The sequence below is a fragment of the Sciurus carolinensis genome, chromosome 4 (assembly GCF_902686445.1).
Source record: "Sciurus carolinensis chromosome 4, mSciCar1.2, whole genome shotgun sequence".
NCBI lineage: Eukaryota > Metazoa > Chordata > Mammalia > Rodentia > Sciuridae > Sciurus > Sciurus carolinensis.
Genome location: NC_062216.1, coordinates 23,820,867 through 23,845,691, shown reverse-complemented (window position 1 = coordinate 23,845,691; position 24,825 = coordinate 23,820,867). Strand labels below are relative to the sequence as shown.

General features: G+C 40.9%; 1 protein-coding gene across 2 annotated transcripts in view; it reads left to right on the top strand.

Moving 5' to 3' along the window:
• Sh3rf1 (SH3 domain containing ring finger 1) overlaps positions 1-18,081 on the top strand; it is a 161,744-nt gene extending 143,663 nt beyond the window's left edge. For both annotated transcript variants that reach the window (XM_047549303.1, XM_047549304.1), the window contains exons 11-12: positions 6,648-7,006; positions 15,677-18,081. In XM_047549303.1, coding sequence (XP_047405259.1) covers positions 6,648-7,006; positions 15,677-15,845 — 528 coding nt within the window. In that variant the 3' untranslated portion in view covers positions 15,846-18,081. The remainder of the gene's footprint in view (positions 1-6,647; positions 7,007-15,676) is intronic.
• The last annotated feature ends 6,744 nt before the right edge of the window (positions 18,082-24,825 follow it).

Genomic DNA, 24,825 nt, shown 5'->3' with positions numbered 1-24,825 from the left:
GAGTGATGAGAGAAAGGGGCCGCAAGCCAAAGAATCCCGGCAGCCTCTAGACCTGAAAAAAGCAAGGAAATCTGTTCTTTTCCATGGTGTCCAGGAATGGGGCCCTACCAGCGCCCTTGATTTTCAGACCTGCTTTTCCACACACAGTCAGTGGCAATGTTATAGCAGCAACTAATCCAGGAATCCTCTGCTTGGATTCCATAGTGACTTCTAGTGCCCCAGTTCTGGGTGGTCCCTGGTCAGACAGTCCTAACTCAGAGGAAGGTCGCTGAGCACACATCTGTCTCCCTTCATTATAGGTGGCCTCATGGAACTTACGGATCCTTTTACATGATGCCCTGAGGTGTTCCCAAAGTTGTCCTGTGTCTTCTTTTTTTTTTTTTTGCTCATGCTCTTGAAGTTGTTTTCACCTATGGCTCATGTCATGGATTTCCAAGTCTTCCCTTCTCAAGTCCATCCATAGTAACTCAGTAATTCCATGATCATCATCACTTAAATAATCACAAATCCTCACCACTATGTGTCAATAGCCCACACTCTGAATCACCTCTAGGGAATCACGGGGCCACTTGCCAGATGCCACATTGAAAGCAAATGCCTTTCGGGCTCTATCCAAACACATGTCCCTTCATTTTTGTTGTTGCCGACTGGTAGCAAATGTTTCCTGCAAGAGTCTCCTCAGATTCTCCTTTCCTTTCCTAAGTGCTTGTAAACCTTTCATTTAATACTATTCTAGAATTTCCCAGTCTGCAGAGTGCCTTGTCTTCTTTTTGAAACATGTCCTTCTTTGCCTGTTGAGTTGACCTTGATCCCCAGGTTCACCATAATCTCTTATAGATGATTGGTTACACTTTGCCTGTTAATTTTCTCTGCATTCAGAGGTGAATTAACCTGTCAAGAGTATCCATTCGATCTCTTCATCCATTTCCTTCTTATTCAAGGGTTATTCTTCCTTTCCAGTATGAAGATTATCCTTCCCTTTGCTCCTCCCATCTGAGAACCTCTGTACACCCCAGATAGCAGATCTGTGTCTTTCTTGTTCTTTTTGTTTCAAACAGAACTTTTAAAATCCGCCCCCCCCTTTTTTTTTGTCTTCAGCATTTTGGCAAGTTTAAACTCATTCTGATCTTTAGCCTTCTTGACTCACTATGGGCCATGCTATATTCTTTGTTACAGGCCCTTCTCTTGATCTTTTGTCTCTGTCCTTTTAAAAAAGAGAGCCTATTAGACTGCTTCCTGGGGAATCACATCAGTACCTTTGGACACCTCTACATTTTAATCTGCCTGAATAATTTGCAATTGTATGGGTAGGATTTCATTTTGAGAGTCCTCCCTTTCCTCTTGAAGCGTCTTCATGTCATGCATATATTTTCTTTGAACTTTTAAAATCAGTTCTTTTAAACAGAAGAGTTAAAACCTCCCTCCAGCCTCTTCTGGGCACTTTCTTCTAAGTTCTTGGTATTTCTGCTTCTCTGGGAGAGCCTGTCCAGCTCCTGGCTGGTCTCTGTCTTCCCACAGTTATCAGAATCAGATCCAGAATTGCAGTGTGCTCAGCTTTCTGTGAGATTAAACTATCAGCAAGTCAAGGGAAAAGCGTATGAGAATCTCTTTTCCTGCCTGGGCTGTTCCTTTTGAACTATATTTTATTTGGATGTCCTGCCTCACAGAATCTTAGGGATATCTAGAAGTTACATTTTTGTCCCAGAGTTAAAGTCTCTAGCTAACTTGGCATGTGTACTCTATTGGATCATAGGTATTTGGAACTCTATTTTCAAATATAATCTCAGTTATTGCTTATATGAAATCCTGACCCTTCTATCATTCTTATTTTTCCTTCTATGAGATCCCTGATTTTTCATAATCATGAGTTTAACAGCTTTATCTACTGTTTTTCTAAAAATGGATAAAACATCAACATTTAGTACCTCAAATCTCCACCCCCAAATTCCTCAAGATTCTCTCTTAGGGAGCCAACCACAGGTTTTCTTTAGTCAGCTACCATTTGAGGATCTGTTATTCTTTTTTTTTTAATTATTTATTTTTTAAAAAATTTTTACAGACTGCATTTTGATTCATTGTACACAAATGGGGCACATCTTTTCGTTTCTGTGGTTGTACACAATGTAGATTCATACCAGTCATGTAATCATACATGTACATAGGGTAATGATGTCTGGCTCATTCCACCATTTTTCATACCCCACTCCCTTTCATTTCCTTCTCCATAATCTAAAGTTCCTCCATTCTTCTCTCATCCCCCAACCCCACCCCTATTATATACCACTTATCAGGGAAAACATTCAGCCTTTGGTTTTTTGGGGATTGGCTAATTTCACTTAGCATGATATTCTCCAATTCCATTCATTTTCTTAAGCAGAGCATCCTATCCAGTTTGTAAATGTTCATTGTCTTCTATTCTGAGCCCTTTTCCTGAAGTCCCTGCTGAGTAGTTTCTTTGCTGAAACCATTTTCTTTCCTCCCCATTCTTCTTTTGCTCTCAGAAATAAGATTATCTGTGTGTTTTGCCTTTCTGTTTTCTGGAAGGGAAGCCCACCCTCTCTGTTAAGTGAACAGTCTCTGCCCTGCCCTTGCTGAGAACTGGGATCCAGACCAGCTCTTCGCAATGCAGATCTGCACACAGAGTTCAACTGAGAGCAGCCTTTGTGATCTGTGGCGACTGGGAAATGCGCCTGCTCTTATTACTCCCCCGTGCTCCCAGAGACATTGCCTGTGCTGGACACACAGAAGAGAAGAGCGTGGGCTTGATTCAAATCTCACCAACATCCCTTGTTAGCATGGTGATTTTAGGCAAGCTTAGAGAGCTTCAGGCAGCGAGAATAGTAATGAATTCCTGCCTCATCAGGTTGCTGTGAATAAATGTAGAAATCCTCCTGAAAGCATTTTAATGAAATTCTTGAAGCTAGTGGTGTTTTGATCATGTCTATAATTTCACATGGCTCTCTTCATAGGGCCCCTCCTTAAAGACCCCTATCCTGGTCCCCTGTATCTCAGGCACCCCAGGTCATCACTCTCCCCTTACCTGGCTTTATTCTTGGGCAGAGGGCCTATTTTATAGCCAGGTTCCTGTGTCTACTAGGCAGCGTGAGCCATTCTTTGTCTTTTTCACAAAGTTTAGCACTTTGCCTTCTTCCTGTTGGACACTCTGTAAATACTTGTTCAAAGTGTGAGTGATTACTATAGACGATCACATGAAATAAGTTTTTGAGATTCCTTACCTAAGAACAATGAATGACTCTGAGTTTTGGGAGTTTGGTTATATAGATTATTGATGGCCTAGGGCCAGTATTACTATTTTTTGCTAATTTCTGCATATGTCTGAGGGCAAAAAGAAAAACAAAAAGGAAGACTCACTGGAAGAATGATGTTAATTGTGCATTGTTCAAATAAAGTTTATTTCTGCTCGGGAAAGAGCTCCAACTTGGTGTTTCCCACATCAGACTCATTGTTATGTGACTGATAGAAGGGAATTAAATTGATGGTCAGAAATTATCTCATATATTTAAAAAAAAAAACCCTCTGATTATCTGGTGATCATTTTCTGACCCAGAGAGTTGTTTTGTTTTGGTTTTTTGCTTGTTTGTTTTATTGGTATGTGATGCTGTTTTCAATCATCAGTCCTTCTGAAGGGAAAAATGATGATTCTAAAAACATTTCATCTGGGAATAATTTCTTGAAAAACCCACAGGAGATGAGTTATTAAGGTTTATGTTAAAAGACAGGACCCTTTTTCATGTGTGCTAACATTGCATTTAAAAAATTGCTTTGCTGAAGTGTAGTCTGCATTAATTCCTCCAGTTTTCATTTCTGCTGTTGAATTTTGAAGAAAAACAAAGGTGCCCTTTGATAAGTGTCTGAATTTGCAAAGTTATCTCTCCCAAGTGGCATGTTGTTCTGCTAATAGAGAAAACACCAGAAATTAACAGCACAGCTCCCAAAAACGAGGGCTGCATCTTTCTTGTGTTAGCATCCCTTCCCTATACCCCCTGCACCCTGCCATGATACCTAATCCTCTGCCTTCTGCTCCATGGGTAGTCAGCATCAGTTGATGATGATAACACATCCCTTAGAAGTCATTAAAGCAAGCTGTATTTAATGTGTTTAATCATTTTCAATGAACCAAGTCATCTTTCTTCTTAATCACTTTAAAGGCTGTTCCCTGAGTGCATTTCAGTTATCTGATATTCTTCTGAGTGCCCGGTACTGGGCTTTTAAGCAACATCTTTAGCTGTGGCTTGCTGAGATGGTAATTTATCAATGGACTTGATGTTCTTGGTGGATCCATGGGGGTCCAAGGATTAGAGTGTGCCCTCTTACATCATGGTAGGGGTAGCTAGAAGTTGCAGCTGACAGCTACCTTCGAAGGGTTAGCTGTTAGACATTATTCTTCCCAGCTTATTTCTCAACTCTTTTGACCTCAGAGTCCTTCCAAGAAGTGGGGCCACAATACTGGCAGTTGTTGAGTCAGGGTACTTCATTGACTTTTGGATAGAGGAAAGATTTTATTTCCTCTGGATTGGGGAAATACAAAACCCTCTTTTATCTTCTTAGCCCTATCACTGCCTAAATATTTGACCTCCCTTCCGCTGGTCTTATCCTTTTCCCGTATTGTCCTGGCCTCTCAACTCTAATAGGTGAAAGACTCTGTACTAGGCCCTGAACAAGATACAGAGGCGTGTAAGATACAGTTTCTGCACTCAAGCAGGTAGTCCAAATTTGTGGGTTTATTTATTGGAACGCATATGGTAGCCTGTGGGATAATGTGACATTAAATATGTGAAGAAAAGCCAGTAAATGAGTTGAAGTCATGCTTTGAGAGTGTTTTAGGCAGCTTTTTCACTGCTGTGACTAAAAGGATCTGATCAGCACAATTGTAGAGGAGAAAGGGTTTAACTGAGAGCTCAGTTTCAGTGGTCTTAGTCCATAGAAGGCCGACTCCATTCCTTGGGGCACCAGGTGAGGCAGAACATCATGGCAGAAGAGTGTGGTAGAGGGAAGCAGCTCACATCATCAGGAAGGAGAGAGAGAAACTCCACTCTCCAGATACAAAATATACACCCAAAGCCATGCCCCAGTTCCAATCTCTTCCAGCCACACCCTACCACTTCAGTTAATCCCACTAGGGATTAATTCACTCATTGGGTTAAGACTGTTACAACCCAGTCATTTCTCCTCTGGACCTACCTGCATTTTCTCCCATGTGAGCTTTTGGGGGACACCTCACATCCAAACCACAACAGAGGGGAAATGCAGAAGGATTTTGCTCAGCCTTGGGGAGGGTTTGAAGGAATCTGGCTCTGCTCAGCTGCAGCCTAAGTCAAGCTGGTACAGAATGACCTTGGCACTCACTCCCTATCCCTCCTACCCCTGCTTCCCATTTCCAGCCCGTGGGAGAATGCATACTGTGAGCAGCATTAAGCAAATGGGGACTGTGGTGCAATTTCCCAGTCATCATCTGATAAATGATTGCTCTGGTCTCCCCCTTTCTGCCATTCTGACTCTAATGGAATTGTGTTATTGTGGATTCAGATTCATTTCCTCAAGGGTTTTTTACTGTATCTGAACTGGCTCATATTTCCAAGAAAAATTCCTCAGTGTTTTGTTTCCTTGTGGGTCCTAATAATTTCATGTCACTGTTAGTGGGCCTTAATAGTTCCAATTTGCTTATAGAGCTTTCTGAAGAAATAGTTCTCTATGAAATGTTCCATTTTCAAGCAATGTTTCCATACAGAGGACTTAATGATGTAGTTGACATCTTAGTAAAACAATTTAAGATAATGATTTTAAAATGATGTTAAACTTGGTGATCAAAAAACACTGGCACTTCAAGTTTGGGAATGAAGAAAAGCTAGTTCAAGCTCTGGCTTTCTTAGCAGAGCAAAGCAGGAAAGTGTCAAGAGGCAAAAATTCAAGAGGTGACCTCTGGGGAATGAGGTTGTTGGGGAAAATTGTTACTTTTGCATTTGTTTGCAAAAAAGATTTTAAAATATTAATATACTGAAACTTTTCATTAAAATATGGCATTTGGGGTTTCTAATCAAGGAAGTGCTTACACAATAGAAATGACTTGACTTCTGTTATTATCGACTGGTTAAATTTCCTCAAGGCAATGATACATAAGAAGTGGTTTAGCCCTTCACTCTGATGAAGGTATCATTCCTATAAATGATAAGGCTCAAATCCATGGGTGTGGAGTAACATACTGTTGGGTTTGCATTTCATTCATCTCCCTTACAATAGAGACAGGATAAGCAGAATTTCAGACAACGCAATCCATAATCTGAATTTTTCATTTTCTTCTTAAATATCTACTTGCATTTTTATCAACCTGAGATATAAATTGGTGTGGTTTATGTCTTCTTTTTAATCTACTTATCTCATTACCTCCACAGAAGATGATAATGAACAACAGGATGTCGAAAACAAAAGCATTCAGGCTGAATGGGAGAAGCAGCAGCAAACAGTCAGGTTAACACTGCACAAAAGCTGGCTGCCAGATTACCAATAAACCAAGTATCAAGGAACAATTGTAAAAGATCCAATCAAAGCAGGAGCTGTAGGGACCCCTAGATTACAACAGCAACAGCACCATCCATCTCCAACTACTCTCCCTATTTCTTTTTTTCTAGAAAGAAAAAAAGGGTTTACTGAAGTTGCTTTCTGGTGCCTCCACCAAACGGAAGCCCCGAGTGTCCCCTCCCGCATCGCCCACCCTGGAAGTGGAGCTGAGTGGTGGAGAGCTGCCCCTGCAGGGCGCTGTGGGTCCTGAGCTACCGTCTGGGGGAGGCCACGGCAGGGCCGGCTCCTGCCCTGTGGATGGGGATGGCCTGGTCACCGCGGCACCAGCAGGAGCAGCCCTGGCCCAGGATGCTTTCCATCGGAAGACAAGCTCCCTGGACTCTGCGGTCCCCATCGCTCCACCTCCTCGCCAGGCATGTTCCTCCCTGGGTCCTGTCATCAATGAGTCTAGGCCTGTTGTTTGCGAAAGGTGAGTTCCCTGGCCTTCTAGGAGAAAACTGTGAATTGAGGAACAAGCTTTTTTGCTGGAAAACACAGTCTGATATCTAAAATATTTTCTTGCGTCCTTATTTTCAGCTGAATTTTTAATAACAAGCTCTGAGTATTCATATGCTGCAGTGTACTCTGGTCTCCTCCCCTCTCTGTCCCCAGGCCTCTTCGGTGGGGTAGGTCTCCTACCATCTTTTTCTTTGTTTTCTCTGGTCCACCACTCTAGAATGTATCCAGATGAAATTTGTCAGTCACTAGGAACTCGTTCGTATTTCTGTCCTTCTTCCTGCTTCTGTTCCATCACCAGCAGTCACTCCCTGTATTTAACCTCTGCATTTATTAAAAGTTGATATCCTCACCTGCCGGCTTAAAGCAGCTAGAGAGTTCGGCTGCTCAGAGAATTCTTTCCTTCTTCCTTCTGACTCAGAAGAGTGTGACTGTCCTCAGTCTTAGTTCTGACTCTTCTCCTGACCCAGTGACTTGGTTCAGTACACTCAGAATAATGAGCTCTGTTTTAGTGATTCTGCCCTTGAATAATGATTACAAATGGGAGAAGTTCTGTTTGATATAGCCAGTGGGGTTCTAGGAGTGTGTTAGGAAAGAAAATACACTTAATGAGACAAAATCTACTTGGATTATACAAACTGAGAAATGGAATACTGTTCATTACCCAGGAAGACATCATGAAGAGCCCTAAAAGTGGTGTGCTATTTTCCCATAACATACAAACCTATAAACATTTTGCTTGAAGTGCCTTTGTATTGTTTCTGTAAGCTTTGTTCCCTCTAGACCCACATTTCTTAAATGAAGCAAATTTCTAATTCATGGAAACCTTGCCTTTTGCCTTCTGTATAGCATTTTCTGTGTTAGAGAACTGACATCATATTATAAAGTGCTATATTTTTAAAAAAAAAATTTTTTACAGACTACATTTTGATTCATTTTACACAAATGGGATACATCGTTTCATTTCCATAGTTGTACACCATGTAGATTCATACCATTTGTGTAATCATACATGTACATAGGTAATGATATCTGTCTCATTCCATCATTTTTCGCATACCCCCCTCACTTTCTTCTACATAATCTAAAGTTCCTCCATTCTTCTCTCACCCCCACACCCCCATCCCCATTATGTGTGTGTGTGTGTGTGTGTGTGTGTGTGTGTGTACACACTTACCAGGGAAAACATTTAGCCTTTGGTTTTTTGGGGTTGGCACTCTACAGAAGAAGACATACAGGTGACTAATGAATATATAAAAAATGTTCAACATCTCTAGTAATTAGAGAAATGCAGATTAACTCTAAGATTTCATCTTACTCCAATTAGAATGGCTATTGTCAAGAACACAAACAATAATAGATGTTGGCATGAATGTGGGGAAAAAGACACACTTTTACTTTGCTGGTGGTGTTGCAAATTGGTGCAGCCACTCTGGAAAGCAGTGTGGAGAATCCTCAGAAAACTTAGAATGAACCCACCTTTTGACCCAGTTATCCCACTCCTCGGTTTATACCCAAAGGACTTAAAATCACCCTACTACAATGATGCAGCCACATCAATGTTTATAGCAGCTCAGTTCACAATAGCTAGATTGTGAAACCAACCTAGATGCCCTTCAACAGATGAATGGATAAAGTGCTATACTTTAAAAGGACTCAAATTACTTCACCATTGCATTTTTTAATTAATTATTTATTTATTGCTGTGCCGGGGATTGTCTGGCCTCACCCATGCCTGACAAGCATTGTGCCACCCACCCAGATAGAGCCATGTGAACATTCATACTCATCAAAATCTAAAGTCTTCATTTATGTGATTTTGCAGCACGTTTTTCTTACTTAAAAATAAACTGTGAAGTGCTGGGGAGTGATATGGGCCAAATTTTATTGTTATATTGTGTGCATATACTAATATGTAACAACAGATTCCCATAATTATGTACAGCTCTAATGCACCAATTTAAAAATGTGGGAAAACACTATGAAAAATGGGAAAGAATAAACTTTAAACAACCTGTGTGCGTTAAGTCCAAAGTACACGGTTTATGTTTTTATAGCGAGGTGAAGTAATAGTTCTGATTCTTATAAAACCACTTGTGAAATGAGACATTACCCTGAAAAGGCGTCTCCTCCTTCCACTTGCAATCTTCCTTTCTTGTTGTGCTCTTGGTAAAGCTTTGAAGTTGTGTCCTGACTTCACTTGATCTTTTCTTCTGAGAGCCAGGCTTTCTCTTGCAGTGCTGTTACTCTGCTTTCCAGGGACAGGAGGCTCTGTCCCTGGAGATAGTCCAATCACTTGTGTACTTTCTTTTGGTCACAAAGGCCCCCTCTTTCCCTCCAGGCGTTGATCTGCAGTTTCCCGCATTCCCTGAGGCTGTCTCCTCTTTCCTCTGTCATTCTGGTATTTGTGTGACTGTTTCCAGGGATGGTTCACTGGCCCAGACTCTCCGCAGGCCCTGAGTCAGGCACTGCTAGCCTCCTACCCCATTATGCATTCCTTTTCAGTTGCCAGATGTCCTCAATCTCTGTGGCTTCTGCGTTCCAGCCCTTTCCTCTTAGAGGGGCTCATTTTGAACAGCAGGCTCCTGCTGTTCAGCGGGTCTGAAAAGGAGAAATTACTAACGAAGACAGGTGATGGCGTTTTGGGGAGCAAGGGATGCACATCAGACAGGGAACATGGAGAATTTAATGATGGGACAGATGGGCTCGGGCACTCTGAATTTCTCTCACAGGTTTTTTATATAACCATTTCAATTTTTAGGAGTGGGAAATAGGTCTTCAGAGAAGATTCCTGCCCAAGTTTATATTTTTATAATTCATATGCTCAATGACATATTAAATACAATAACCAGCTCTACCAACTTTTCAAAGCCCTTTACTTTCATACAATGATGGGAATGGTATTTATTTAACTTATTTTCTTAAGTCTGCCCGACTGTAAAAACAAAAGGAAGTTAGTATAAGAAAATGTGCTATTATCTACCAGAAATTAATTTTTTTAATAGAAAGCTACCAGGGAGAGCTGGGGATGTAGTCAGTGATAAATCACTTGCCTGGCACGTGAAGCCCTGGGTTCAATCCCAGCACCAGGAAAACCAAATAAAAATATAAAGCTACCAAGTATATAATTTAGGAATGACCTATTTGCATATTTTTAAAATTTTAGCACAGTAAAAAGTACTTGTTGCTTAACGTGAAGGAAGAATCAACTTTCATATCACTATGATTCAGAAAGCATTTGAAGATGTTATGTTTCCTTGATTGACAATGTGAACACCAACAACCCTTGCCCTCTCAAAGTGCAGAAGCCCAGGTTTCTTTTGGTAGAACTTTTATTGATAGAATTTCATAGAAATATTTTTAGTGTATGATATTGGAACAATATGAGATAGGGATTCCTACAGATTTTAATGAGAGCGAGCACCAAACCTCTCAAATCATGACCCTGTCTCATAAATCTAAAGTAAAAGGAATAAATAAATAAATAAGTAAAGTTAAAAAAAAAAGAAAGAAAGAAAGAAGTTCGTGACTGAGGCTGCCAGTGCTGTCGATGGAAAGAAGCATTCATGTGAGGTAAAGACTTAAGCAGTCTCTTAATAAGGAAGGACGAACCTTGAAGTGTGTTGACAGGTCTCAGTGTCAGCTGAGGGAATTCTCTAAGGAACAAAAGGATTCTTTTGTGTTTGTGAGAGCGACTGAAGAAAAACAAGCAAGAAATAGCACTCTATCCTGGAGGCAGAGAATGTATAATTGATGACAGCAGAAATAATAGAACAAATATTTTAGACTGTATTTGAGGAGTGAGAAAAGATAATTAGGAAATTGCAAAGAGAAAGTAGAAATAAAATGTTTTGGAAGGGGTGGCAAATGTGTGACACCCCAACCCCCTCCCCCCATATATGTACATATGTATGGCTTAGGGAGACACAGCAAGTCAGCTCTCTGTGTGTGTGTTTTTAAGTTTAGGAATTAAACTGATAATCAAATACCTATAAGCCCATCTCCTGAATTGGAAAAGAACCTATGATCTTTGATCAGGGATTAGGCTAGAAAACACTTGGAAACAAACACATTGGATAGAGATAGATTTATAGAAAGGCAGTCGGGCTTAACCAGCATGATTAATTTCTTTAAGTCAGTGACAATGAACCCACTGGGTGAAGTGATGGACATAATTTACTTGGACTCTGAGCAAGCCCCCAAGCCAGCTAGCAGGGTCTTGTGAGTGAAATGTGTAATTGGATATTAGATTGCTGTGGCAACTGGCAGAAAGCAGTGGTGGTTACTCACCCAGGTCAAGGTGATGGATTGAGTGGCACCCAGAGTTACAGGGAGGCCAATTTGGGCTAAACCAGAGGAGATTAGAAATGAAAATGCATGAACTTCAGAGAACACCAGAGAAGCCAGACAAACTAAGGAAATAGAAAATGTGTACTAATAAAAGATTGCCAGGGTCTGTCTAGGCGAAAGCTAGAACACTATAGCCCAAACCAGGAGGTTTGGCTTTGGATGTGAGTGGAATTTCTCCACGTAGTAACAAGACTTGTTTCTCTGATTTTACCCTGGTAACTGTCACTGGAAGGTGAGTTCATCACACAGCCCTGCAGAGGCAGAGGCCCATTCAGGTCTGAGCCACACCCCACACCCCACACCTATGTCAGATTTCTTTGTTCAAAGAGATGAGGGGAACTTTCCAGCAGCCATGGTACAAGTCAGCTTGTTCTCTCTCTCCCTTTCTTCCTTTTAATATTTCCTTTCTTTTTATTCATTTGTTCACCTCATTTTTTGAACTGTGGTAAAATACAGATAAAATTTGCCAATTTATCAATGTGCAATTTAGCAGCGTCAGGTACATGTGCGTTGATTGTTTACAACCGTTTACCACTGTCCATCTCCAGAAATATCATCCCACCCTGAGACTCTGCATCCTTTAACAGCAACTCCCCGTCTGTGCTTCCATAGACCGTGAAGCTGCTGTTCTCCTTCCTGTCTCTGAGTGACTATCCTGGGTGTCTTGTAATATAGTGTTTGTCCTTTAGTGTGTGTCCCGCAGTATTTTTAGTGTGCGACTTATTTCACTTAGCATGATGTTTTCAAGGTTCTCCTATGTGGTAGCAGGTGTCTGGATTTCATTCCTTTATAAGAAACAGTTAAAATACATTTAAAAAATAGCTTTACTGTACAAATAGGACTTTGCATCATGATCCATGCTTAACAATAATTACCATATATAACTGTGTTTGGAAGTGTGAGATATAAAGTGAATTTAGCATCGTCTCACCCCTCAAGCAGATTATGGTCTGGTAGAATAAATGAGACAGGGACACAGATGGTAATAATACAATGTAGACTGTGCTAAGGGCCTTAAGAAATATACATGGAGGCCTCTGGGATTTAGTCAAGCATGAAATTACTTCCAGCCTTGGGGCTAGAGATTTCACAGGGGGGAATTGGAGCCAGGCTTTGAGAGATTGATAGGGTGTGGATGGGTAGAGATGGTGTTAAAGAAATTCCCAGAGGAAGGAACCACGTGAGCAAGGTATGGAGTGGGAGAAGTGGAGACCATATCTGGGAGACATGTTCCAGCTTAGGGAGGTGTTTGGTACATTCAAGGCGATAACGGCAGCTGTAGCAATAGAGATTAAGGCCAGATCATTGAGGGCTTTTGGACTAGTCTGAGGATTAACCTTACAGGCATTAGGGTGCTGGTAGTGATTTTTCAGCAATGGGTAGCTACAAGTAGAGTTGCCACTTAAGAATATTAAATGTGTAGAATAGATTGGAGACAGGAAGAGAGTCAAGACAGAAAGGAAGTAGATGGTAATGAGGTCACCAACCAGGATGGTGACAGGGACAATGAAGAGGAGTGCACGGACTCCTGAGGTTCAGAACTGCCCCCAGAGCCCTGTTGATATAAAGACGGGCCTAATCCAAGTGAGGCGGAGGGCGGGGCACAGATGTGAAGGACCTCCACAGCTGGGCCTTACATCTGTTTGTGGGTCTGTGAACATTCTACTTGGCAAAGCTTTTCAATGCCTGAGATAGTTGGCCTATTGTGCCCAGAATTTGACCACATGAGTCTGTATTAGAAAACGCTGTGCAAACCACCTCTCAAGGCCCGTGGCCAGGATCTGAGCTGGAAGAATTCTAAGTGGAGTCTGTCGCTGCTGCACCTGGTAGTCTTCATACGATCAAGATTGTGTCACAGTTTCCATTATGCACATAGTTTCTCATTCCACCCCCCAGAGGTTTATAACTGAGCAATGAAAATTTGCTCCCACTGGGAACTTGGCAGGAAGATTATGTTCTTAGCCCTGCAGCAGTTCTAGTTCAAAAAAAATTTTTTTGACAAAATTGGTTTAGTGCATTTTATAAAATGCAGATATTAATCTAATTCACTTCAAGTTTTTCAAACTATTTTGGTTCCATTTTACCTTTAAGGCAGCTCGCAGAGAACCAGTCAGAAATGGGTCTCATGAGAGATATACTCTGAATGTGTTTGGAATCACTTGTATACTTTTTTTCTAGAATTGTAAAGCTTTGCTTAAATTTTAACTTGCCCCAAATGGCAACTACATCATTTCTTTTTACCTGGATTTTTAGCACCTTGGCATCAGACCTGAGAAATCTCATCTGCATCTTTTCTTCAGATAAAGCCATAATAAACTTGTTCGTCAGAGAAAGGATTCTAAAACTCTGATCGTTTTCAAGTTTCTTTAAGTCTCATCATCAGGAGAGTCTTTAGTTTGTGGCCTGAGTTTCCTGGTTAGAGGTCCACCCTTGAAACCTCACCTCCAAAAAATGCTAGGTACTGCCTATTCTTGCGTAAGCCATATGTTCATGTTTTGGGGTTGAACTCTGTGTCAGTTTCCATACTAAGGGCTTCATTCAAAGCATCTCATTATAGTCCTATTCCACAGATGCAGAGACTGTGGCCGAGAAAGCTAAGATAACTGACCCAAAGTTAAGCAGCTCATGTGTCCCTAAAAAACTGTATCACCCCCCCCTCCTAGGCCAGCTCTTCCCTCACAGTGCCAGGCCTCCTTCTCCAGTCTGTGCTTGATTGAACCTTTACCCATGTGTTTATAAATACTTGTGTCTGAATAGCTAACTCTTTCTAAACAGTTTCCAACCTCTGTGTCGTGCTTTTGCTTCAGATGTTGAAGAGCATTTGGTCTCTGTGCCCAAAGGAACTGAGTGATTGTTTGGGTAGCCACTTAATCTTTGTAAAGATATTTTTTTAATAGTATAATAGTGTGATATATCGTCTTTGCAAATGTAAATGGATATGAATGACTGGGGCTGGAGGATCCACTTCCAGGGTGGCTCATTCTTGTCACTTATTAGCTGGCTAGATCTGACTTTGGAAAGAGGCTTCAGTTCCTTACCATATATTGACCTCCACAGGGATGTTGAGTGTCCTTACAACATGGCAGGTGATTTTTCCCCACAGTGTATGATCCAAGAGAAAGTAAACTGGAAGCCACATACCTTTAATGATCTAGCCTCAGAAATCACACGCTGTCACTTTCATAATATTTTATCAGTCACACAGGTCATCCCTGTGCATTGTGGGAGAAGCCTACACAAGTGTTGAGAATCCAGGAAGGCAAGGATCATGGTAGTCCCATGGGGTGTTAGTTACCATATGCCACCATTCCCACCCCCCACCATTTAGTTAGAAAAAGCAAAAGGAGTAAAGGAAAGAAATATCACTGGATAAATTGAAAAGACTAAAAGAATATAGATCCTAAAATAACTCACCCTCCTCTGGCTTCCTTGGCCGCTGACAGTAATCCCATGCAGGGAGACTCAGCAGTAAGGAGGCAGGAAATAGGTAATATTAAACCAACAAGCTGCTGGAGTGTCTAATGCTAACTCTACCTTTTCCCACTGATACCTGAGTTGAGAAACAAGGTGAAATAGACACAGATCTGATACTAACAGAATGTCAGCCTCTTTACTGGTGGCAGTGGATTGAATCTGTGGCCACAGTCTTGCCTTCCATGTCTGGACTTTGAGCTACCTTCCCAAAGGAGAATGTGGCTGTGTAAAGCAGATGAACTTCCTCAGCATTCCTGCCTCACCCATGCCAAGCCCCAGAATAAGGGCAGCAAAGAGACAGGCTTCCAGATGTACCACCAGCAGACAGGCCTGATCCTGACCCCTCTCCGCTTACAACATAAGACAGAGCAGAACTCACTCAGCCTGTAGGCAGGCAATTCAGAGAGGCCTGAACCCAGCTGCTCAGCTTTTCTCCCAGTCTCACCAAATAAATACTCCCCTGTCTTCTTGGAATAGAGGGCAGGACAGTTCTCCTCCTGGGAAATAGAACAGGACTTTCCTTCTGTCTGGCCAACATACAAACACTGGGAGGGATCAAAGTGGCCCTCTTGCATAGGTCATTTAAACAAACCACTCTGGGCCATCAGGAGTGGACAGATGCACATATGCAAACACCGTTAAAGCCAAACAAGTCTCTACAAAGCAGAGAAGAGCTATATTTTGAGTTTTTACAGACCCTTCTAAACAAATTCACGCCATTTCCTATTCTGTCTGTCTTGAAGGCTCGTACAGACCCAAAGTGCACCATTCTTACCGCTGCTTTGAATAACCTTAACTAAAGTCTCCCTCTCTTTTGTAGGCACCGGGTGGTGGTTTCCTATCCTCCTCAAAGTGAGGCAGAACTTGAACTTAAAGAAGGAGATATTGTGTTTGTTCATAAAAAGCGAGAGGATGGCTGGTTCAAGGGCACATTACAACGCAATGGGAAAACCGGCCTTTTCCCGGGAAGCTTTGTGGAAAACATCTGAGGAGACAAACACAGGGAAGACTTAAAATCACATCACACGACAAAAGAGCACAAAGCAGTTTTATGGAAAGAGCACATCTGTGGACTTCCAGAGGGTCAGAAGCTGAGCAGAGGGTTGGTGTGGCTGCAGAGCCTCAGCACAACTGCGCCAGCCAGCAGAGCGGAGCAGGTGTCTGGGTTTCTCCACTCGGTTGGGACTGTAAGGTGTGCCTTGTACTGAGCAACCTTTTTTTTTTTTTTTTTAAAGATGTATAACTAAAATGGACAATTGTTTACAAGGCTTAACTAATTTATTTGCTTTTTTTTTAAACTTGAACCTTTCTTATAATAGATAAATTCTTTGGATTATGATTTTAAGAAATTATTAATTTATGAAATGAGAGCCAAGGAGAAGCTGGATTATCTCCTGTTGAGAGCGAGAGATTCATTTCGATGTAGAATGCATCTTCCCTCCCTCACCCCTACCCTCCCGCCGTTATATTTTGCTTCTTTAAGACAGAATTGCCAATTCTCTAATTTGGGATTTCCTCTTTGGGAAACCAGACATACAATTGAGTCAGTATCAGTAAGGGCCTGGGGTAGGGAGAAAAACTCCAGAGAAGAAAAGTTAGTGATTCTTTCTTTCTAGTTTGATCGGGAATCAACCTGAAGACCTAGTCCTCAATTTAATTTCATGGGTTTTTAATTTCCCTAGAATGAAACCAGTGAAGTGATAAGAAAAACAAAGCACAAGCATCCTGGAAATGTATTCAGAAATGATATTTAGTTTTATAACAGAAGCAGCTCAATTCATTGGTTGGAAAGTGGGGAACATTGACATTGTACTCACTGTCTGAGAATGGCTATGAAATGTAATTTCCATTTTACCCCATGATCTGCATGCCCAGGACACAGTAAAACGTTTGTGAGATGTGATGGTAAGTGATGCGCTCGTGTTCAGGTCAAAGGCTGTAAGAAACACTGTGAAAAGTTTACCTTCATCCATTGTGGCTCTTTCTCCACCGCCTTGCATGTGTTGCCAATTCCCACAGTGATATGGACTGTGCATGGTGTGTGTATTTCGTTGCAATTTTCTGCTGAGGTTAGTTTGCACTCAGAATTGACCAATGCAGGAGATGTAAAATAAACAGCATTCTCTACCCCAAAGCTACTCCTGACCAAGGTCTGCTGAGCACACTTGCTCCCTCTCTGGCTAAGGTGTCCATCAGCCATCGCAGGAACCATGAGCAAAAATGCTCTGTGTCCTCCCAGCAAACAGATGGAAAGGATGAGTTCATCTAGAAAGCTGCTCCTGAAGCTGTTCCGTGGAAGCTCTGGAAGGCTTGGCGGGAGCTAGTGTGCCCACACCTTACAATTGTGGCAGGATCCAGCTGAGCCTGCCTTTTTATATTTATATCCATTCTTTGATGTCATTGGCCTCTTCCACCGACTTCATTACGGTGCCACGCAGTCGTGGGTCTGGGGAGTCCTGAGAACAAAGGGAGGGAAGGCAGCCTGGTAGTGAGGTTGTTACCACAGTTTTCTCATGGGAACTAAGTAAAGAAACAACAAATTTTTTTTTTTTTTTTTACACTTTTAAGAATTAATGCTGGGAAGTAGAAACGTGGACTGAAAAGTCTTCTTGCAATAGCAAGAAGTTTCATTGTCTTAAAAAGATATAGAATGTGGTTGAAAATGAAATCATTCCTAAGTTCATTTTTTTTTTTTTTTTTATAAAACACTGTACATTATGTTCCTGTGTGTTGGAATTTTTTTTTAAATACTTTACTGGGATATTCATGTAATATATAAAGGTTGGTGAAATGAACTTTAGTTAGGAAAAAAGCTGATACCAGCTTTCATCTGTTGTAAGTTGACACCAATGTGTCATAATATTCTTTATTTTGGGAAATTAGTGTATTTTATAAAAATTTTAAAAAGTAAAAAGACTACTACAGGTTAAGATAATTTTTTTTACCTGTCTTTTCTTCATATTTTAAGCTATTTGTGATTGAAGTACCTCTGTTAATAGTTTCCTGGTATAAAGTTGGTTAAAATTTCATCTGTTAATAGATCATTAGGTAATATAATGTATGGGTTTTCTATTGGTTTTTTGGAGACAGTAGATGGATTTTGTAACAAGGGCTTGTTACACAGTGATATGGTAATGATAAAATTATAATTTATCATTCCTTTTCATGTTAACAATTTGAGGACTAGATAAAATGTTTCAAGATTAAAATTTGATGTTCAACCTTTATAAGTCCCCCGTGTCAATCCTTAAAATTTTGTCGTTTCCCTCCCCTCAACCTGGGACATTTTTGACTTGATTTCTATTTCATAAGAATTCTTTGCATACACCTCAAACAGCAGATATCTGCAAGAATTGGTTTGGTAGTTATAACACACTTTACCCCTCCAACTAACAAACCTTATTTGTTTAGTTCCTCCAAGAAGCTTGAAGTCTTCTGCAAAGTCTGTGGGGTCTCACAAGATACTGCGTAGCACCTCTGCTCCCCTCCCTCTTCCCCTTCAGGGTTACTAAGGAGTCTGGTAAGTGCTAGAAGCCATGGAAAGAGTAGCAGACTTACAACCAACTTTATGGCCCCTTAGGTCTCAACATGGCTTGGGGATCTAACCCTGAGACCTACCATGATCTTAATCTTCCATGAAATAAAAGGACCACATAATTCTTGTTAAAAAATATTTTTCCATTAATTTTTGCTGAATCTCAAATGACTTGTCAGAATTAAAAATCAGGAATTCCAGGTTGTATTGTAGCTTTACCAAAAACCACCTTTGTAATCACCTGTGTAAGTCAGTTGTTAGTTTCTTCATATTACTGACCTCTCTATCCCATTAGGTGAGGTGAGAGGCAAAGGAGAAATTATCACTGTTTTGAAACTTTAATTTTAATACATTTAATGTGTGGCATTAAATTTCTTACCTCTAGTTTCAAATATTTTATCTCACTTTATTAGAGTACATGATATATAGTAATGGAGTCTAATTGCATTCAGAAGGAACAAATGAAGGTGATGTTTCCAGCTGCTATGCCTTTAATTGTCTACTCTTTGATAATAGGCCATCCATTTGATTGATCGACTGATTGCTTGACTATAATTGATTGAGACAGTGTCTTGTTTTGTTACCCAGGACAGTCTCAAGCTCCTGGGCTCAAGTGATTTTCCTGCCTCAGCCCCCTGTGTAGCTGGAACTAGAAGCACACACAACACCCAGTTTAGGACATTTTTATATCTTCCGAAGTTCAGGTGAATATTTTAATCCAGAACTATGAACAACACTATTATTCAAATTTGGAAAGTACTTTTAATAGCTGTTTAACTAAGTTGTGCAACTCCAAGTGTGCGTCCATGTGAAATTTTTAAAAATGTGTTTCAAAGCAGTTAAACCAAGTCCTTATCACGATGGAGTCCTGGGCTGGGGATGTAGCTCAATTGGTAAAGTGCTTGCCTTGTAAGCACAAGGCCCTGGGTTTGATCCCCAGCACCACCAAAAAAAAAAAAAAAAAAAAAAAAAGATGGAGTCCTATTGAAAGTACTCCTTTCCAAGGAAAAGAGTTTGCCAGCCTCACAGAATAAACATTTACAAAAGAGATTAGCTAATATCCAGATTTGGCTAAGGGGAGTAACCCTCACTGACTCCTGAGACTCCAGACTGTGATGGGGAGAACTGGGGATTTGCTCTGCCTGCCCCTTAGTCATCCTCACCAGAGACAGGAAGGAGCTGTTAGACTGAGTGGTAACCAGCCAAAGTAAATGGTGACACTGTTCAAATACGCTGTCTCTTGTTTACAAATGAACATTTCTTTGACTTCTCATTACGGCCAACCCTTGAACGATGCGGGTTTGAACTGCACAGGTCCACTTACAAAGGGATTCTTTGTTTGGAGATTTGCAATAATTTGAAAAAACTTGCACTAAACCACGTAGCCTAGACATGTTGAAACAAGAAAAAAATCAGGTATGTCATGAATGTGTAAAATAGTAGATAATAGTCTTATTTTGTCATTTACTACCATAAAATACATGCAAATCTGCTATAAAAAGTTAAATTTTATCAAAACTGAAGTAGACTGTGGCCCCATTTACAATTGAGAGACGTGTAAACTATCATAACTCCATAACTGCATAAAATTAACTGTAGAACTATAGTAATCTTGTAGCCACCTCCTATGGCCATTGTGGTAAACTCAAGCATTAAGAGTGTCTGCTTGAAACTGTGTGCTACTTATCATCCCCACATGAGTAGTTCTTGTGTGTGGCAGGAAAAAGCTATCTCTGGTGGGTCTCACATATTTTTTGCTGTATGCAGTACATAAAACATACAAAGTCTAGGTTAATCAAGTATAGGTTGATGTTATCGGTAAGACTCTGGTCAATAGCAGACTATTGGCATTTCAGTTTTGGGGGAGTCATAAGTTATATTCAGATTTTTGGCTCCATGAGGAGGTTGGTGCCCCTAAGTTGTTCAAGGGTCAAGTGTAATAACTTTCCGATTTGGCTCATTAGATTTCCATTTCAGAAACACCATATGGATCTTAGGCTTGCTAATTCTCATTGTTCTGCAACGCTTCCGACTCCAGTAAGTAGGTTGAAGGGACATGCAACTGACATTGATCTTTTTACATTTTCAGTACTAGGAATTAAACCCAGGGACTCATGCATGCTAGGCAAGCACTCTACCACTGAAGTATATATGCCCAGCCTTTTGAAAATTTTATATTGAGACAGGGTCTCACTATTTACCCAGGCTGGCTTTGAACTTGTGATTCTACTGCCAGGAGGCACCGTGTACCACACAGTCCATGAAAAAGACATCAGAGTGGTAGGGGCAGAAGACTAGAGCAAAGGGAATGTTTAGCCCACTGCCTTTATTGGGGTTTTCATGGGAAAGGTAGGCAAGACAGGGTGAGCAATCTGAATTAGTGAATAATTTCACCAGGCTTTAGACTATGGGGGGTGGGGCAGGTCTCCTGCTACCCAGGCGTGACTTCCTCAGTCACAATAGCCACATTTCAAGGGTTCAATAGCCACATGTCTATGGCAGAAGAAGGGCATAACTGACCAGTGTCTTACTGGTCAACATTCAGGTTATTTCCAATATTTTGATATTATAAACAAAACTGAGATGAATACGGTAGTATTATTTTGTACTTGATTAACAGATATATCTAGAAGACAAGTACTTAAAGGGGTTAAGGTATTTGTAGTTTTGAAATTAGGTGCTCCTTATTTTTAAATTGGATTTCATTGTAATTAGTTAGATTTAAATACAAAGAGCCATAGTGGCAATAGCTACAGTATTAGTGCAGTTTTTCAGAATAAAATGCTGTTTTAGGAAAATGATTCAGAAAAGGGGAAAACAACCAAAACCCAGCATTGCTAGACTGTATCCAGCTCTCACAGGGAGGCAATTTATACACCAAGGATTACAGAACTCGATGTGTTAGAAACCCTGCCAGATATGTGAAAACACTTAACTTTGAGAAATAGAATTGTTTTTCTTCTTAATTTATTTTTCCTGAGGTGCTGGGGATGCAACCTGGGGCCTCACGCATGCTAGGAAAGTGCCCTACACTGAGCTACATCTCAGCCAAGAGATCATTTCTTTAATTTTGAATGACTTCTTCCTCCCCAAAGCTTAGGCAAAGGGATTAGATTCAAAGAGAGTACTGGAGAAACCTAATGAAGGTTTTGGTTTGGCTATGTGGACCATGGACTTCCAAGCAAGCAGAGATGCATATTCCCCAAGTATCAGGGCGTATCTCTTGCATGTCTGTCTCGATTTAGGATCCCCAGAATGAACACATGATTCCCAAAGCCGTTAGCATGATGATCAGATGATCTTGCCCGCTGTGAACTTAACGGTCATTTTCTCAGCAAACTGAGATTAGGGCTTATAGAGGGAAAAAAATGACACTCTAGCCCTCTAATTAAACATGAAGTGACATCTCTGGAACAAAGGCCATGCTTCTTAGTCCCCAGGCCCCGGAGCAAGGTCAGTTCAAGTGAAGGCCAGCACCTTATCTTTTCAATCACATCCAGTTCATTTCTTTTGCCCGTGAAAATTGAAAGCTTAATGGAATTACCTTCTCCCTTTTTTTAAGCACTCAAGGGTGCTACAAAACATATTTCCTTATAAATTATATCACAAAACACATTCAATAAACTCCCTAAAGGCAGTGAAGACTGATACCTTGCTGCCAGCTCACTCTTTAACATAAACTAATTCAACCATCCCCTGTGGTCTGAATTTGTGTCTTTTTTTTTTTTTTTTTTCTCTTTCTTTCCTTTCCTACCAATATTTAGTAAGACTTCCTATTAAGAACCGATTCAGGCTAGGGATGTAGCTCAGAGGCCCTAGGTCCCATCCCCAGCCCAAAAGAGAAAAAAAATTTTTTTTTGGTTCTGATTGAGAATTTGGGGTTAGAGATGGGGATTCTGTGAGTAAAAATCCCTTTTCTGTTTTAGATAACAGATCACCGTACCACCAAATCTTGTGGGGCTTTGTGCAAAACAACTGCTGGCTTCAGACTATTCTATCACATGAGACCACCTGGGTCACAGAAACCCTCTCTGTATAGTAACTAGACACAGAAATTGAGAGCGCTTAAAAGTGGCTCCTGTATTATGTTGGTCTCCAGGGTGCTCAAATAGCCACATCCACAAGAAACAGCAATCAGCAAGGACACAGGTAAGGAGCGAGGACTCCTTTCTAACTGCCTGTCTGGAAGGGAAGAACTGACTCCTGTGGCGCTGAGGATGTTTGGCAGCTGGCTGCCTCTCCGTCTTGCTCAGGCCACATGGCAGTAGGGTCGTCTCCATTTATAGCCAGCACTGCTTGTTCTACTGGGGTAGCAATTGTGGGATTCCTATGATGTGGTGATGGTTGCAAAACTCTAAGTTGGACTTGAATTTCTACCCTTTAAACTGAAAAGTTTCTTTCCTGTGATTTATTTGCCCAAGACAGATTGCGGGATTGGCCTATTACCATTCAGCCCCCATTAAAGCCCAAGCTAGTGAAGTTTTCAAGAACCAGGGGGGTTGCAAAAGAAATGCCTCCCTGGAGCAGAGCTGTAATAATCTCTCCCACCATCTGAGTTCACCCAGTGACTTAGGACTGAGGAAAGCAGACTCAGAACTTTTAAAATCAGAATCTTTGCCTTTGATCTTGAATTATTCCTGATGCCAGAGAAGTCATTTAAAAAAAAAAAAAAAAAAAACAACTTTGGATTATTTCTTTCATTTCTCTGTTATCTCACTGTCTCTCCTGATGCTTCCTCCTCTGCCTGTCTTGCCCTTCTCTCCCTCCCCTGCCACTCTCTTTCCTTGGTGGAGGCATTGGGTCGTGGTGCTAGATATCTGGTGGAATATTCCATAAACAAGGGTCCTCATCTAGAAATAGTGTATTCCCGGCTACCCCCTTTAAATTCCCATGTGCAAAATCATCGTTTTTTTCAATTTCTTCGTTTTTGCCTTTTCTGTCTCTTTCGTTTTAGTTGTATCAAGTCATTATCATGTTATTGAAATATAATAAAGGACATCACAGCAGAATCTGGGGGAAAGAAGAATTAAGTGATTCCATGAACATGATTCTTAAAGATTTTAAAGATATTTGTCTGAAGTTAATTCACATATACCCTGCTGTATTTAAAAACCAATTACATATTAGTTGAGTGGGCTCTTTCGAGTAACTGTGTTTAGCTACCACAGTGATAGATACTGTGAAAGATACAGAAGAAATACTTGATTATTCTGCAAATATGTGGAGATGGCTTAGAAGAACTTATATAATAAATATGGGGAAAATAAAAATAAGTACAAAGTGGGAACAGGAAAAAAGAAATAGGCTCTCAAAAAGAGGGGATCGTTAAAAGAAGAAAGCCATTGTTCCTGCACTCAGGATTACGGTCTGCTGAGGAGACAATTCGAACTCAAAGTTTTAAGAAATATTAGGAGCTGGGGAAGAAAAAAAGAAAGGAAATACTAGAGGCTGGAAAAGTCCAGTGTGTGCTTCACATGTTTCAATCCCCAGCACCAAAAAAAGAAAGGAAGGATGAAGGAACCACAACCACATGGAAGACTAAGTCATGGAGAGTGGCTGGGGAGACCAGGGCCAAGCAGAGGTTGAGGAAATGGAGCTGTACCCCAGGGGCAAGGAGGCAGGTAGAGGAGGAGGTGAAGAGGGAGCCATGGCCCAAGAGGCATTTTTGAAAAAATAGCCAGTAGAAATTGATGGTCGAATAAATATAGGAAATGGAGGCAATACAAAAATAACACTTCAGACTTATATCAAAATGACTGTGGGATGATGGAACCTTTGAAAGGGATGTGGAAATTGTATGGGAAGCATGTTTCCAGAGTGTTATTTCAGAAACTCTGAGTTTGAAATAATGGGGGTGTTTTAAACTGGACGTCTTGTAGGCAACTGAAAATATGAAACTTAAGTTCAAATGGGGTGACAGGAAAAATATCAGTCCGTTGGGTGACTTTGAACTCTTAGAGGACGAGGAGTGTGTGTAGGTAGACTAGCGAAGGACCAATGTCTGCAACTGGGAAACACTGACAGGGTTCCGAATGCCTTCCTTCTGGAAAAAAGGGCAGTAAAGGGGGTCAGGATAAAGTCACATGTCACAAAGAGGGTGACAGTCACTGTTGCAGTAGAGGGAGGAACTGAGGAAGAATTTTTTATTTTTTCCAATCTCTTCTCCCAGCACTGACAATCTAGCTGAATCCCTGAATGGGATGTTACATTTAACTTTCTGAGAGATTCTGCTCAGAATGCGTTGGAAACAAACCAAGAAGTTCTTGGCAGCCATCCTGACCCTTTTTCCCTCTTCTGTTTAAAAAAAAAAGGAATGTTATTCCTCTTCAGGAAAGAGTGCAAAGATCTTATAGACCCAATCAGAATTGAAATGCAATTTCTATGTTCTTGTTATAATTGTGCAATGACGTGTAAATCCTGCTGGCAGATCATAT